General features: G+C 47.6%; 1 protein-coding gene across 1 annotated transcript in view; it reads left to right on the forward strand.

Annotated features, from left to right (window-relative positions):
- The window catches only part of ABAT (4-aminobutyrate aminotransferase), a 92,161-nt gene extending 78,780 nt beyond the window's left edge, over positions 1-13,381 (forward strand). Inside the window, exons 11-16 of the mRNA XM_032604487.1 lie at positions 307-455; positions 4,046-4,183; positions 5,000-5,167; positions 6,426-6,572; positions 8,778-8,889; positions 10,235-13,381. Coding sequence (XP_032460378.1) covers positions 307-455; positions 4,046-4,183; positions 5,000-5,167; positions 6,426-6,572; positions 8,778-8,889; positions 10,235-10,356 — 836 coding nt within the window. The 3' untranslated portion in view covers positions 10,357-13,381. The remainder of the gene's footprint in view (positions 1-306; positions 456-4,045; positions 4,184-4,999; positions 5,168-6,425; positions 6,573-8,777; positions 8,890-10,234) is intronic.
- The last annotated feature ends 496 nt before the right edge of the window (positions 13,382-13,877 follow it).

The following is a 13,877-nucleotide window of genomic DNA, read 5'->3' on the forward strand; positions in this document are numbered from 1 at the left end:
AGGCTCGGCAAGGGAAGGAACATTCCAAGCCCATGCAGTGGCAGAGCTAGGATTTGAATCCTTGTCTCTCTTCCTTCAAAGTCTGTTAGTCTGTGATAGATCAGAAAGCAAAGACACAAACACACACACACACACACACACACACACACAGATTAAGACACATGGGTGCCACTTCAGCTTCAGGATGTGCCTAGAACTGGGGTTCTGCAGGCACCGGGCCTCCCTGGGCTGCCCCGTCTCCTCCTCAGAGACGGTCCATCCTCCTTCCCTGAGCCAACCTCTGCTCTTCTGTTGTGCTGGGCTTAGGTTGCTTAGCGACCACGCACTCCAAAGCTATTCACAAGATCGACATCCCTTCCTTCGACTGGCCCATTGCACCATTCCCACGGCTGAAGTATCCTCTGGAAGAGTTTGTGAAAGAGAACCAACAAGAAGAGGCCCGTTGTCTAGAAGAGGTAACCCCCAGGTCCTCCCCTCACCTCCCCCTCAACCCCTCACCCCAAGACTTAGCCCCAGGGAAGAGGAACACACAAAGAGTTTATCCAGCGACCTGCATGGCGCTCCCTGGGTGGGACGGAGGGACAGGGGCGCTTCCTGCCCCAATGTTCCATGTTAGGAAAGGTACTGAGACATTGATTTTGCCACCCAGCCTCCATCACCCCGCTTCTGGTACCAACTTCTGTATCATGTGAGTTTCTTTGGGGACAAGCTTCATTGACTCTGGAGTAAGAGAAAATGAATTGATGGAAACAATACAGGGTAGCTCATAGGAAAAACAATTCCTGTAGTCCACTGTGTGTCAGTCTTCTCCAGAATCCTGGGGCTTTTTTGGGAGCCCTGGAGGTTGCAGTGGGGGCGGGGAGGGACTAAGGATGGGCAACCCTGGTCCCCGTGCCTCCACTTCAACCACAACAGCCCCCCTTTGATCTGTCCCATATATTGGGGTTCCATGTAAGACACTGGAAGGATTCTGTTGCAGGGTGGGGGGTGGCGGGGAATGGCTATCACTCTTCAGATTTGGATTTGGGCTCACCTAAGGCTAGTTTGCCTCTTAAGCTCATCATTCTTTTTAATTAATAGTTAACACCTACTAGGTGTAAAGCAAGGTGCTAGGCGCTGGGTATTTAGTGGTAAATAAAAGAGACAAGGTGATGCAGTCCAAGCAAAATAAGGCAAGCTAAATGTCACTACGGCTTTTCTAGTAGCTACATTTTTTAAAAGTAAAAATAATTGGGTGAAATTAATTTTAATACCATTTTATTGAACCCAGTGTATCGAAAATATTGTGTCATGTCATTAATATTTAAAAATTATTGATGACATGTTTTTATAGTCTTCTTTTCGTGTTAGATCTTTGAAACGCTGTGCGTATTTTACACGTAGAGCACATCTCAGTTTGGACCAGCTACATTCTAAGCGCTTGCTAGCCACATGTCTTTCCTGCATCCTATCAGAGAGTATAGGGTAGTCAGAAACACAGCACTGGACAAATAAGCAAGAAAATAGCCGTATGATGACAAATTGCAGATGACACTGATTGCAAAGAAAAGCATCTTAGAGCTTCCCTGGGGCAATTGGTGAGACCGAGGCTAAAATTGCATCATCCAAATAGAAGGTTTTTCCTTAATTCTGCATAACAGAGAAAGATTGTACTTGTTACTCTACCCAGGTGTATGGTTTGGGTTTTTTCAATTATGTGTAATTATTAAATTATTAATAAAGTATCACAATTATTTTTTTTATTTTTTATAAATTTATTTATTTATTTTTATCTTTGGCTGCATTGGGTCTCCATTGCTGCACGCAGGCTTTCTTTAGTTGCGGTGAGCGGGGCCTACTCTGTATCGCGGTGCGCGGGCTTCTCATTGCGGTGGCTTCTCTTGTTGCGGAGCGTGGGCTCTAGGTGCGCAGGCTCAGTAGTTGTGGCGCACGGGCTTAGTTGCTCCACGGCATGTGGGATCTTCCCGGACCAGGGGTCAAGCCTGTGTCCCCTGCATTGGCAGGCGGATTCTTAACCACTACACCACCAGGGAAGCCCCAAGTATCACAATTATTAGTCTTTAATTATCTGTAAGAAGATGCCCATTTTAGAGCAAGAGTTCAAGAAATATAACCTCTTGGGGAAAATAAGATGCTTTTCTCACTGTTAACAGTTAAAAATTTTTTTCTTTTAATGACCTATAATGGAGGAGAACCTGAAAAAGAATATGTGTGTGTGTATGTGTGTGTGTGTGTGTGTGTGTGTATGTAACTGAGTCACTTTGCTGTACACCAGAAACTAACACATTGTAAATTAACTATACTTCAATTTAAAAAAATAGTTTAAAAAAAGTTAAATTTTTATTTTTTGGCTGCATTGGGTCTTCGTTGCTGCACGCAGGCTTTTCTCTAGTTGTGGCGAGCAGGGGCCACTCTTTTTTGCGGTGCGCGGGCTTCTCATTGCGGTGGCAAAGTGAGTCAGTCATATATATATGTATGTATATATATGTGTATATATATTCTTTTTCAGATTCTTTTCTATTATGGATTATTACAAGATATTGAATATAGTTTCCTGTGCTATACAGTTGGACCTTGTTGGTTATCTGTTTTATATATAGTAGCTTGTATCTGCTAATGCCAAACTCCTAATTTATCCCTCCCTCCCCACACTTTCCCGTAAGTTTGTTTTCTATGTCTGTGAGTCTGATTCTGTTTTGTAAGTAAGTTCATCTGTATTTTTTTTCATTTTTTTTTGGCCACACTGCGTGGCATGCGGGATCTTAGTTCCCTGACCAGGGATCGAACCCATGTCCCCTGCAGTAGAAGTGCAGAGTCTTAACCACTGGACCACCAGGGAAGTCCCTGTATGATTTTTTAGATTCCACATATAAGCGATATCATATGACATTTGTTTTTTTCTGTCTGGCTTACTTCACTTAGTATGATAATCTCTAGGTCCATCTATGTAACTGCATATGGCATTATTTCATTCTTTTTTATGGCTAAATAATATTCCATTGTATATTTATACCACATCTTTATCCATTCATCTGTCAATGGACATTTAGGTTGCTTCCACCTCTTGGCTATTGTAAATAGTGCTGCTATAAACATAGGGGTGCATGTATCTTTCAAATTAGAGTTTTCTCTGGATGTATGCCCAGGAGTGGGATTGCTGGATCATATGGTAACTCTATTTTTACTTTGTTAAGGAACCTCCATACTGTTCTCCATAGTGGCTGCACTAATTTACATTCCCACCAACAGTGTAGGAGGGTTCCCTTTTCTCCACACGCTCTCCAGCATTTGTTATTTGTAGACTTTTTAATGATGGCCATTCTGACCGGTGTGAGGTGATATACCTCACTGTAGTTTTGATTTGCATTTCCCTAATAATTAGTGATGTTGAGCATCTTTTCATGTGTCTGTTGGCCATCTGTATGTCTTCTTTGGAGAAATGTCTGTTAGGTCTTCTGTCCATTTTTTGATTGGGTTGTTTGTTTTTTTGTTATTGAGTTGTATGAGCTGTTTGTATATTTTGGAAATTAAGTCCTTATCAGTCGCATCGTTTGCAAATATTTTCTCCCAGTCTGTAGGTTGTCTTTTCCTTTTGTTTATGGTTTACTTTGCTGTGCAAAAGCTTATAAGTTTGATTAGGTCCCATTTGTTTATTTTTGCTTTTATTTCTATTGCCTTGGGAGACTGATCTAAGAAAACATTGCTACAGTTTATGTCAGAGAATGTTCTGCCTATGTTCTCTCCTAGGAGTTTTATAGTGCTGTGTCTTATATTGAATATTTAAGTCTTTAAGCCATTTTGAGTTTATTTTGTGTATGGTGTGAGGGTGTGTTCTAACTTCATTGATTTACATGCGGCTGTACAGCTTTCCCAGCACCACTTGCTGAAGAGACTGTCTTTTCTCCGTTGTGTATTCTATGTAATGATAAGACACTATGACATTTTCAACTTAAATTCCAGGGGTCCACAGCACCCCACATGCCCATCCTCCGAGGCTGCCCAAGAGCCTCCACGAATCCTTGTCATGTCCCCCTTTGGAATCCAGGTGGAGGACCTGATCGTGAAATACCGGAAGAAGAAGAAGACGGTGGCGGGGATCATAGTGGAGCCCATCCAGTCTGAGGGTGGAGACAACCACGCATCGGACGACTTCTTCCGGAAGCTGAGGGACATCTCCAGGAAGGTCAGCACACAGGGCCAGGGATGGATGGGGCCACGGGCCATTTCCAGTTGGTTTTCCAGAGCAAAGGGTTAGCCTGGGGTCCTTGTAAACTTCCAGGTGTTCAGAGGCTGCCTGTCGGCCTCAGGGGTAGAGAAGTTGGGGGTGAGGGCAGGACGGGGGATTCTCCCCTAAAATCTTATTCCAAAGTCAGTCTCCAACCTGCCGTCTTAGTCGGGGACATTCCCAATCAAGAGAACATCCTGGGGAAAGCCTAAGCCTCCTCCCTTTTCTTTCTAGGGATCCCACCTCATCTTTCAGCCCATTGTGGTCCACACTGAACAGAAGCCAAATGAACAAACTTCATGTTAATATCATGTCTATTTTAATGTGTCTTGCACGTATAACTGGCCTGTCCAAGCAGTCAGTTCACGGATAAAGTTGACATGACATGAGTTGATTTAAACAGAAATGCTAAGTAAATAATAGTCCGGGTGATGAGCAGAGCTGGCAAACACTGCACCGGAAGTTTGGGAAATGGGGCTGCCTTACAGTTGGGACACCCTTCCTTCTGAGCATGTCAACTTGCTCAGGGACCGAAGCCGATGGTTCAGGGAGCATTTGATGTTCCGGTTTCGTACCGGCTGAGCAGTTTGAGGCCACGTGCAGACGCAGCCCTGCTGGAACTGCCCTCCTGCAGGCTTAGTTTGGTTTTGCACAGCCCAAGAACACAGGCTTGGTTTGAGGTTCAGAAAGCAGTGGCTCTTGGGCTGGATTTGGGGGTCCGAGGTGGGCGAGTTGCGCTGGGTGTTTATTTCTCCTTCATTCCATGTCGGCCAGCACGGCTGTGCCTTCTTGGTGGATGAGGTCCAGACCGGAGGAGGCTGCACCGGCAAGTTCTGGGCCCACGAGCACTGGGGCTTGGATGACCCAGCAGACGTGATGACCTTCAGCAAGAAGATGATGACCGGGGGCTTCTTTCACAAGGAGGAGTTGAGGCCCAACGCTGTGAGTGTGGACCCTCTCCTGTCCAGGGCAGGGGAGGGAGGCGGGGCAAGGGACATCGACTTCTCATTACTGCTTCTTTCTCACCAACAAGGAACTAAGTGAATACCTAATGTGTCACAGAAGTTTCCTAAAGCCTAGTTCTTATCAATTTAATTTAAAGCTGATGATTACGATTACCCCAGCTCTCTCTGCAGGGCTGACTTCATAGCGGTCCATTGTCAGGCTTCTAATTTTTTGCTTTGTGCACAAGCAAAACTATTGTTATTAGCTGCTGCTGTGAATGGAGCATTTGCTCTGTGCCTGGCCCAGTTCTAAGTATTCCTCTTGTACTTTTAATCCTTACAACAGTCTAACCAAGTAGATGGTATTTTTCTCTCCCGTTTTGCTAATGAGGAATCAGGCACAGAGAGGTTAAGTAAGTTGTCTAAGGTTACACAGCCTGTTAAGTGACAAAGTCAAGATTTAAATCCAGAGCTCATGCTCTAAGCCATTTTACTGTACTGCCACTTGTACGTATGGATTCTCATACACACACACACACACACACACACACACACACACACACACACACGTGCACAGAGTCATCAAGGGCCCAGGATCGTTCCTTCCACCATTCCTGCATGTAGCTTCTACCCTCAAGGTCACTTCATGATCCAAAATGGCTACTGGAGCGCCATCTCAATTTGACGCAGTAGGAAGGAAAAAGGAGGGAAGGATAAAGTGGCCCCCTTCTCGTCTTCAAGCAGCCTTCCCAGAAATCCCACAACATTTCTGTTTCTACCACTTTTGACTAAGATCTGGTCACGTGGCCACTCCTAGCTGCAAGAGAGGCTGGGAAGTGTGTTTTAGTTGGCTGCATTGACACCCTGAAGGGAGAGTAAAGCGGGTGGTCTTTGAGGGTCAGACTGCCACCAATCCACTCCTGACTCCACCACCTAAGGGGCCATATTTTCACAGACAAATCACTCAACCGCTCAGCACCTCAGCTTCCTCCTTTATAAAATGAGGATTATGGTAACTAGGGGCCAACCGTCTCGGTTTCCCCAGGACTGAGGGATTTCCCAGGACCTGGACAAGTTGGTGTCCCTAATAGTAGTACCTGCCTACAGGGTTGCTGTTACGGAGAGATTCTGGTGAGCCCATATGCGTTTATCCTCCCAGCACTTAGTAGCTACTCACTGGGTTAGTCTCTCATGGGGAGAAGTGTGTGTCTGGGGTTGTGCCTGGAACCCTTCTGATGCCCTGTGTCTTGTTCCAGCCTTACCGGATCTTCAACACGTGGCTGGGGGACCCGTCCAAGAACCTGCTGCTGGCTGAGGTCATCAACATCATCAAGCGGGAGGACCTGCTGAATAACGCGGCCCATGCTGGGAAGGTCCTGCTCACGGGACTGCTGGACCTCCAGGTACTCCGCCCGGCCCTCCCGGATCCCCATCCATGGCTCCCCACGGCCCCCGTGGGCAGCAGCTGAGCTCTTCAGTGTAGCATCACATCCGCTGCCCCAGCCTGTGCCATTTCTGTAGGGGACGCCTTCCCACCAGTCCGTCCCGACCCCGTTTTCGGTTCCTGAACTCCCGGTTTTCTGCTGACACTGAGTTCAGGCATCCCTCCTTTGAGAAACCTCCCCAATGTTCCCTGTCTCTCGTTCCCACCCATGTGCCCACTATTCCCTCCTCTGGACCACCTTCTACACCCTGATCACTCCGTAGCAGTGCTCTCCAGGGGAATAGATTGCTAGCTATGCACATAACTTCAAAGGTCCTAGTACCCATACTAAAAGTGAAACAGAAGGAGCTGAAATTAATTGGAATAATATATTTTACCTAACCCATCATATCCAAAATATTATTTCAACATGCCACCAACATATAAAATAATTCAATATTTCTTATTCTTCTTCTCATAATAAGTCTTTGAATTCCAGTATGTATTTTACACTTACAATGCATTCCAATTTGGACTCACATTTCAACAGCTACATGTGGCCACCTCATTGGACAGTAGAGCTCTTTATTATAATTATTTGTCTTTGTTATGTCTACTCCCTGCCCAACACGCTCTCCTAGATTTGGGGACGGGGGATGCTGCTGGGAGGAACCACAGTGTTTCCAGTACTGGCCAGCCCAGCCCAGGAGTTAGCAGGAGAGATGACCCTAACCCCAGAGGGCTGGATACAAAGAGCCCTTCCTTGAAGCACCCAGTCACCAGTGAGCAGAGCAGATCCACTGATGGTGATGACGAAGCGAGGAGGGATGGTAGGGATAACAGCTTCCATTTACTGAGAGCCTGCTCCTGCCAAGTTCCATAATAGGGGATCTCATACACTCTTAAGTCCAACGGTAACACTGTGGGTGTAGACACCACCATGATCCTTATTTTACAGGTGAGGAAACTGAGGTGTGGCGGGTTATTAACTTGTCCAAAGTTACACAGCTTGCACTGGGGTTTAAACCTGATTCTTGTAGCCTTCAAAGCCCATGTTCTTTTTTTTTTTTTTTTCTATTTTTTGACGGGATCTTAGTTCCCCAACTAGGGATTGAACCCAGGCCCCCGGCAGTGAAAGTGCCAGGTCCTAACCGCTGGACCACCAGGGAATTCCCAAGCCCATGTTCTTTGCCAGCGTTTACCTCTCTGACGTGATCAAGGACATAACGATAATTATTATTATTATTTATTATTATTATTTCCATTAATTGAGAACTTGCTCTGTGCCAAGCATTGTGTTAGGTGCCTTATCTCATTTAATCCTCAGAATAGGATTGCTGCATTTCGGGGGGGGGAAGCAGGTCCCCGCCCCCCGCGCAGTTAAATTTAAATTTCACAAGTCTGAAGCCCAGGAGGGAAGGGCAGACACTGGACTTGGTTCCAGTCACAGGGCAGAGGCAGGAGCTTCAGGGACCACCATCTTCCTCTCCCAGGTAGGGATGCCAGGACACCCAGTTAAATTTAAAAGATAGCAACTAATTTTTTTTTTTTTAGCATAAGTATATCCCATGCAATGTTTGGGACATATTTATACTAAAAAATTAGAAGTTGCTTATCTGAAATTTAACTGGGTGTCCTGTTTTTCTTCTGGCACCCTTAACCCAGAACAACTCGAAATTAGGAAACTAATTCTCATTTTCTGGATGAGAATGGGGAGCTTTAAACCCAGATCTGCCTGATTGCAGACTCTGAAGGGGCAAGTGTGGCTGCTGAGATAGCTGAGAGCCTCTAACTGTGCTGTAGCTCTAGGGGGAATTTCTTTTTCTTTTCTTGGGCTGGATTTGCATTTAGACTGAGGCTGGGCAGGGGTAGGTGCTAGGAAAGGCCTCTGGGAAGGGTGGAAGGATCCGGTCCTTCCCTCCTGCCACAGTGTTCCTTCCCTTGTCACCAGCGTGGCAGGAGAAATGTCAGGCACTTACTTATGTCCCCTGGGGGGACGGATGCACCCTTCTTGCAGTTGTTGGTGCTGGAGTATGGGACGCGCCAGGGCTGGGCTCGGCAGGGATCTTGTTGTTCTGAGGCTCTCACAAACGCAGGCCGCCCCTATCCTGAGTGGCCATGAGGTCCACGTGGGCTGATGGCTGCCTTCCTTGGCTTTGATGCCGGCCTTGTGTCCCCACTGCAGGCCCGGTACCCCCAGCTCATCAGCAGAGTGAGAGGACGAGGCACCTTCTGCTCCTTCGACACGCCAGATGAATCCATACGGAATAAACTCATTTCAATAGCCAGAAACAAAGGTAAGGCAGCCAGGGGTACCCACATTTCCTGGTGGGGGGCCCGGAGGGAGGGGGAGGGGAAGGCGATTCACAGGACTAAAAATAGTCTGAATTGCCTTTTTCCCCAAAGAAGAGAAAGCTACCAGGGAGCTTTCCTTATACATTCATTCATTCAACGATATTCGCCGAGAAGGTGAGCAGAAGGTGAGAGGTACCAACTCTGGAGAGGGTCAGGAGAGCCAGGGTCCCTTCCTTCAAGAAGCTTGCAGTCTAGCAGGAAGGGGTGACATCAAAGAGACTATTCCATAAACAATCTATTACAGTTATAAGTCCTAGAACAGAGGAAAAGGAGTTAGAGAACTAATAGCTGGGGAAAATGTCCAGGAAATCAGGGAAGGCTTCCCTGAGGAAGTGGCATTTTACCCTACATCTTGCCGGATGAATAGGGATTGGCCAGGTGAAGAAGGTGAGAAGGAGCATTCCGGGCAGGGGAAGGGATGTGTGCCTTTAGCTGGGCAGAATGGGGCATACAGAGGCAGAAAACAAATGCATGGAGTGGAACGAGGGACAGACGGGTGGCAGGGGGTGAATCAGGTTCACGTCAGCCTGGGGATGAGGTTCGAGATTGTGGACTTTCTCCTAAGAGCTATAGGAGCCATGGAAGTTTTAAGTGGGGCAGATCAGAGAGCCTACTATGTGTCAAAGCTGGTATCTTTCACCTGGACCATCTTAGAAAATCCTGCAGCAGCCCTGAAGGGCAGGGGTAATTCACCTCCTCTTGAGAATGAAAAAACTGAGTCTCAGAGACACTATACAACCCAGCCAAAGAGCCCCATCTAGTCAAAGGTGAAATCGCCCTTTAAAAGAAGCAGATTCCGAGAATTCCCTGGTGGTCCAGTGGTTAGAACACCACGCTCTCACTGCCAGGGCCCCAGGTTGGATCCCCGGTTGGGGAACTGAGATCCTGCAAGGCGCGCAGCGCGGCCCCCCAAAAAAACCAAAACTCAGATTCCATCCTTCATAAGCGCTGCTGATCTGCCCACACTTGTGTAATTTACTTCTTATTTTCTTTCCCTGCCACACCACGAGTTTCTGGAAGGCCAGGACTTTGTGTCAGGATTTCTCAATCAGCAGGCCTAGCTCAGGGGCAGCAGAGCTGGCCTTCAAAGTTGGAAGGGAGGGAGGGGAGAGAAGGGCGGCTGAGCGGGCCGATGAGAGAGAATGGGAAGGAGGGCTCGACGGGTGGCTGCAAGGAAGGACAGAACGGTTCGGACGGATGGGGTAGCCACCGTGTGTGACCCCGCCCGGCTCCCCGGCCCGTGACTCCGAGCCCAAGCCCCTAACCCACCCCCGCCTCTCCTTTTAGGCCTGATGCTGGGGGGCTGCGGCGACAAATCCATCCGCTTCCGTCCCACTCTGGTCTTCAGGGACCACCACGCACACCTGTTCCTCAATATTTTCAGCGACATCTTAGCCGACTTCAAGTAAAGAAGCCATTTCCTCCACGCTCTGAGGAAGCCCTGATCTCACCCCTTGTCAAATTGATTAGTTTGCCTAATTCATGTTTTCACTTAAAGTATCAGAGGTGAATGCATAAACTGGAGGATTATTTGTGGGGAGGGGATGTTTTTCATGGCTTGGGGGGAGGGGAGGGGCTGGTTTGCTCTCTCCCTGCAGAGCCAGTGGCGCACATTGGTTTTAAGCCCAGAAATTCTGCTTGAGCCCTGGACGTAGTCTTAGGTTGGGCCCCGAGGGTCCTGGCCAGGTTATCTGCCACCCTCGACCCCAACGATACCTTTGGAAGCCAGTCAGGGGAATGATACCTGCTCCTGGGGCTGGTGGCTGGGACTCCTGGGTTCCGTCCCTCTCAAGTGACACGTTCTGAACGGGGAGGACGCTGGCTCCCCCTGCCCTATGCAAAAAGACATGCTTCCCCCTCGCGCCCAGGCCCCGAAGCTCTGAGCATGTCCCATGCGCAGTCCAGTGATGGGCAGGACAGAGCATATTAAGGCAGGAGAGCAGGGACACGGCATTGAGCTTGGGGGTGTGGGAAGGGGTCTTCTGGCCTCCTAAAGAGTAGGGCCACTCCCCCGATCTATCCGGGGATTCCTCTCCAAACTGTGAATTCTCGCCTTCATGGGGCTTTGTCCTGGGAGAATCTCTGGGTGGCATCGCCAACAGGTCTTACTCACCACCCTCATTCCCCAAATTCCCTCCCTCCCGTTAAACGTCAGCCCAGACCTCTGTGCAAAGAAAGCTGCACCTGATCATCCCAGGGACACACGCCCAGGAGTGTAAGCCCAGGCCTGGGGCAGCAGAGACCCCTCCTCCTGTCCCCACGGCACCTGGGGTCTGACTTTGGACCCCTCGCCCCGGGACCCTTTCTCTAGCTCTACTCATCCACCTCTGCTCCACCTCTGAGCCATCCCAGGAATGGCTTTGCTGCTACATCAAAGCTGGACTAGGTGTCTTCTTGCTGGAGGCATCATGAATTGAGGGCGCCACAGTTCCACGCAGGAGAAAGTAGCCTGTTGGTGCAAGGTGGCTTCCTTGTCGTTACCCCTGCAAGTCAGAGATTTTCCTGCCATGAGTGACTGTGAGATGACCAGGCAGGTGATGCTTAGAGGCTTAATTGGATGAAGGCTGAGGCTAAGGGGGTCTCCGCTAGAGGCGAGACCATTTTGGAACTGATTTGACCTCAGATGCTCCTAAAAAGGGCATTTGGTCGTCCTCCAGCAATGAGTGTTGTTTAGCGGGTAGATGAAGGAAGTCTGTCCAAAAGGAAGCCACTTGGTCTCCTGGTGCCTTGGTTGACTATTTTGGGAGCTGGGCAGATCAAGATTCTCAATTCAGCACTTTTCTCTTTTAATAACTAACCATCCAAAGATCTCAAAGTGGTTTGTTTTTTTTTCTGCTTCCGCTTTTCAGCAGATTTGGTCATCATCCTATTTTTGCCAAGAATGAAAGGCAGTCACGTGTTTAACAGACGAGGGGGAATCCCTGAATCCCGGTTCACCCTGCATTCCTGCACTCAGTGCTAATCCGTTGCTTTTAGGGAGCTCTGCTGTGTCCAAGGGCATTCGCACTGCCAACTAAATGGAGCCTCCCTCTCTCTGCAAGCTTTCGCTCATTTGTATATTCATTTATTTATCCAGTCATTCATTCATGAAACTTGCATTAAATACCTGCTCTGTCCCAGGCCCAGTGCTAAGCACTAGAAATCCAAAGGTGAAGTAAAACCTAGTCCCTGCTCTCAAGGGACTCACATCCCACTGCGGACAACAGAATCTTAAACCAGCAATTAATGCCATAATAGTCGTATGTGTAGGAACATCAGGAAGTCAGAGGGAGTGGCCCAATCCACCTAAGGGTCAGAGGAGGTTCCAAGGAGAAAGTGACGTTTGAGCAGGATTTTGCAGGATGAACAAGAGTTCACCAAGTAGACAAGACAAGGAAGAGTGTTGCAGAAAGGAAACAGCATATGCAAAGACACATGAGTTCACAGCCTCACACCTTTCACTGGGGATCCAGATTCCACAGGCAATATCCCAAGATTCAAGGCCTTATTTAACAAACAAGCAAAATGCAAACCAAACCATAATTCACGTATGCTCTCTCCTGAGAACTTTAGCATTGGGTCCAAACATACAATGAGATTGCTGGAGTCCAAAAGGTTTTTAAGCCAGGGCACAACCAGAAACGTTGGCTCTCTTTGGTGGAGAGAGTGGCTCCAATATTTTGTTCTCTCCCCACAGGGCACTGACAGAGAAATGAAATCTTTTTTATCTGGAAAGTCATTTCCAGACTTATTCACTCCTTATCAAGGGAAGTTACTTATAAAACTTTTTAAGCCATTTATCAGCCAGTCCTCGTTGACTCAGGGCATAGTGAGTTCCTGAGACGTTCTCTTTTGGAAGTGGAGGTGTAGCTGCGAGAATTTCAAGGAAAACATTCTCAGCAGCGCTCAAGAAACTTGCTAGAGGTTGGTGAAAACATAGGGAGCCCAGAGGACAGGGTGCTGGCTCAGGCAGAGCCCACGCAGAAGAACTTCTGTGGCCGACGGTCCGGAAACGAATCCATCACACATTAGTGCCATAGAGTTTAGTAAATGTCGCTAGCAAATCTCCTTACTTTTACAGAAAACAAGGTCCAGTCATGGCAAATCTTAGCACATCCTCACTTTTATTATAAGTGGGTGTTTTTTAAATAATTTTTACTGACACTCAGTAACCATGCAAAATCGTGCAAAACATTAATATAATCTGTATATCTAGACCTGTCTACATCTATCTGTATATCAGCTCATGGTAGAAAACCACAGCTAGGCAGCCTTGCCAACTTACGCATACAAAGTGATCTTGTTTACAGTATTCTGTTGACAGTGCCAATAAATGATAAAGAAATTAACACGTCACAGTGTAACTGATGACCATATGCGCAAGTCCATGAACTCAGTCTGTTTCCTGTGTTAATCGGTATTCTTAAATTAAAAACAAAATATTTATAATGGAAACATGAGAGTAAATGTGGTCTTTTTGGTTGGAAATGGTTTTGGTAAGGACTTCTTTCAGAAGTTCTTATGAAGGTCCTCTGATTAAGCACCTCTTAGGGATGTCTTGGGGGAATTCTCTTCCTGCGTTAAGTCTGCCTTGGGCTGAGAAGTCTGGTGAGGCCATTCAGTTCATCAGAGTTCATCCAAGACATGCCGTGTAATGGGGATGGACAAGGTGTGGTCCTTACCCTCAGCTCACCTTCCAGTGGGGCAAAGGTCACAGCAACCCCGCATAAGGACCAGAATACAGGAGGACATTGTACATGTACAAAGGATAGGCCCAAGCCAGGGTAGAGGTTAGGCCTCTGAGTTTCAACTTCAAGGTTGAGTGGGAACTGCTCCAGTGACTCAGAGGAGGGGTGGAAGGCATTCCAGACCAAGAGGACAGCTATAGCTGAAGGCACGAAGGCAGGATGAGGCAGGCACTTCTACAGCGTTCAGCATTACTGGATCACAA

The sequence above is a fragment of the Phocoena sinus genome, chromosome 15, assembly GCF_008692025.1.
Source record: "Phocoena sinus isolate mPhoSin1 chromosome 15, mPhoSin1.pri, whole genome shotgun sequence".
Classification (NCBI taxonomy): Eukaryota; Metazoa; Chordata; class Mammalia; order Artiodactyla; family Phocoenidae; genus Phocoena; species Phocoena sinus.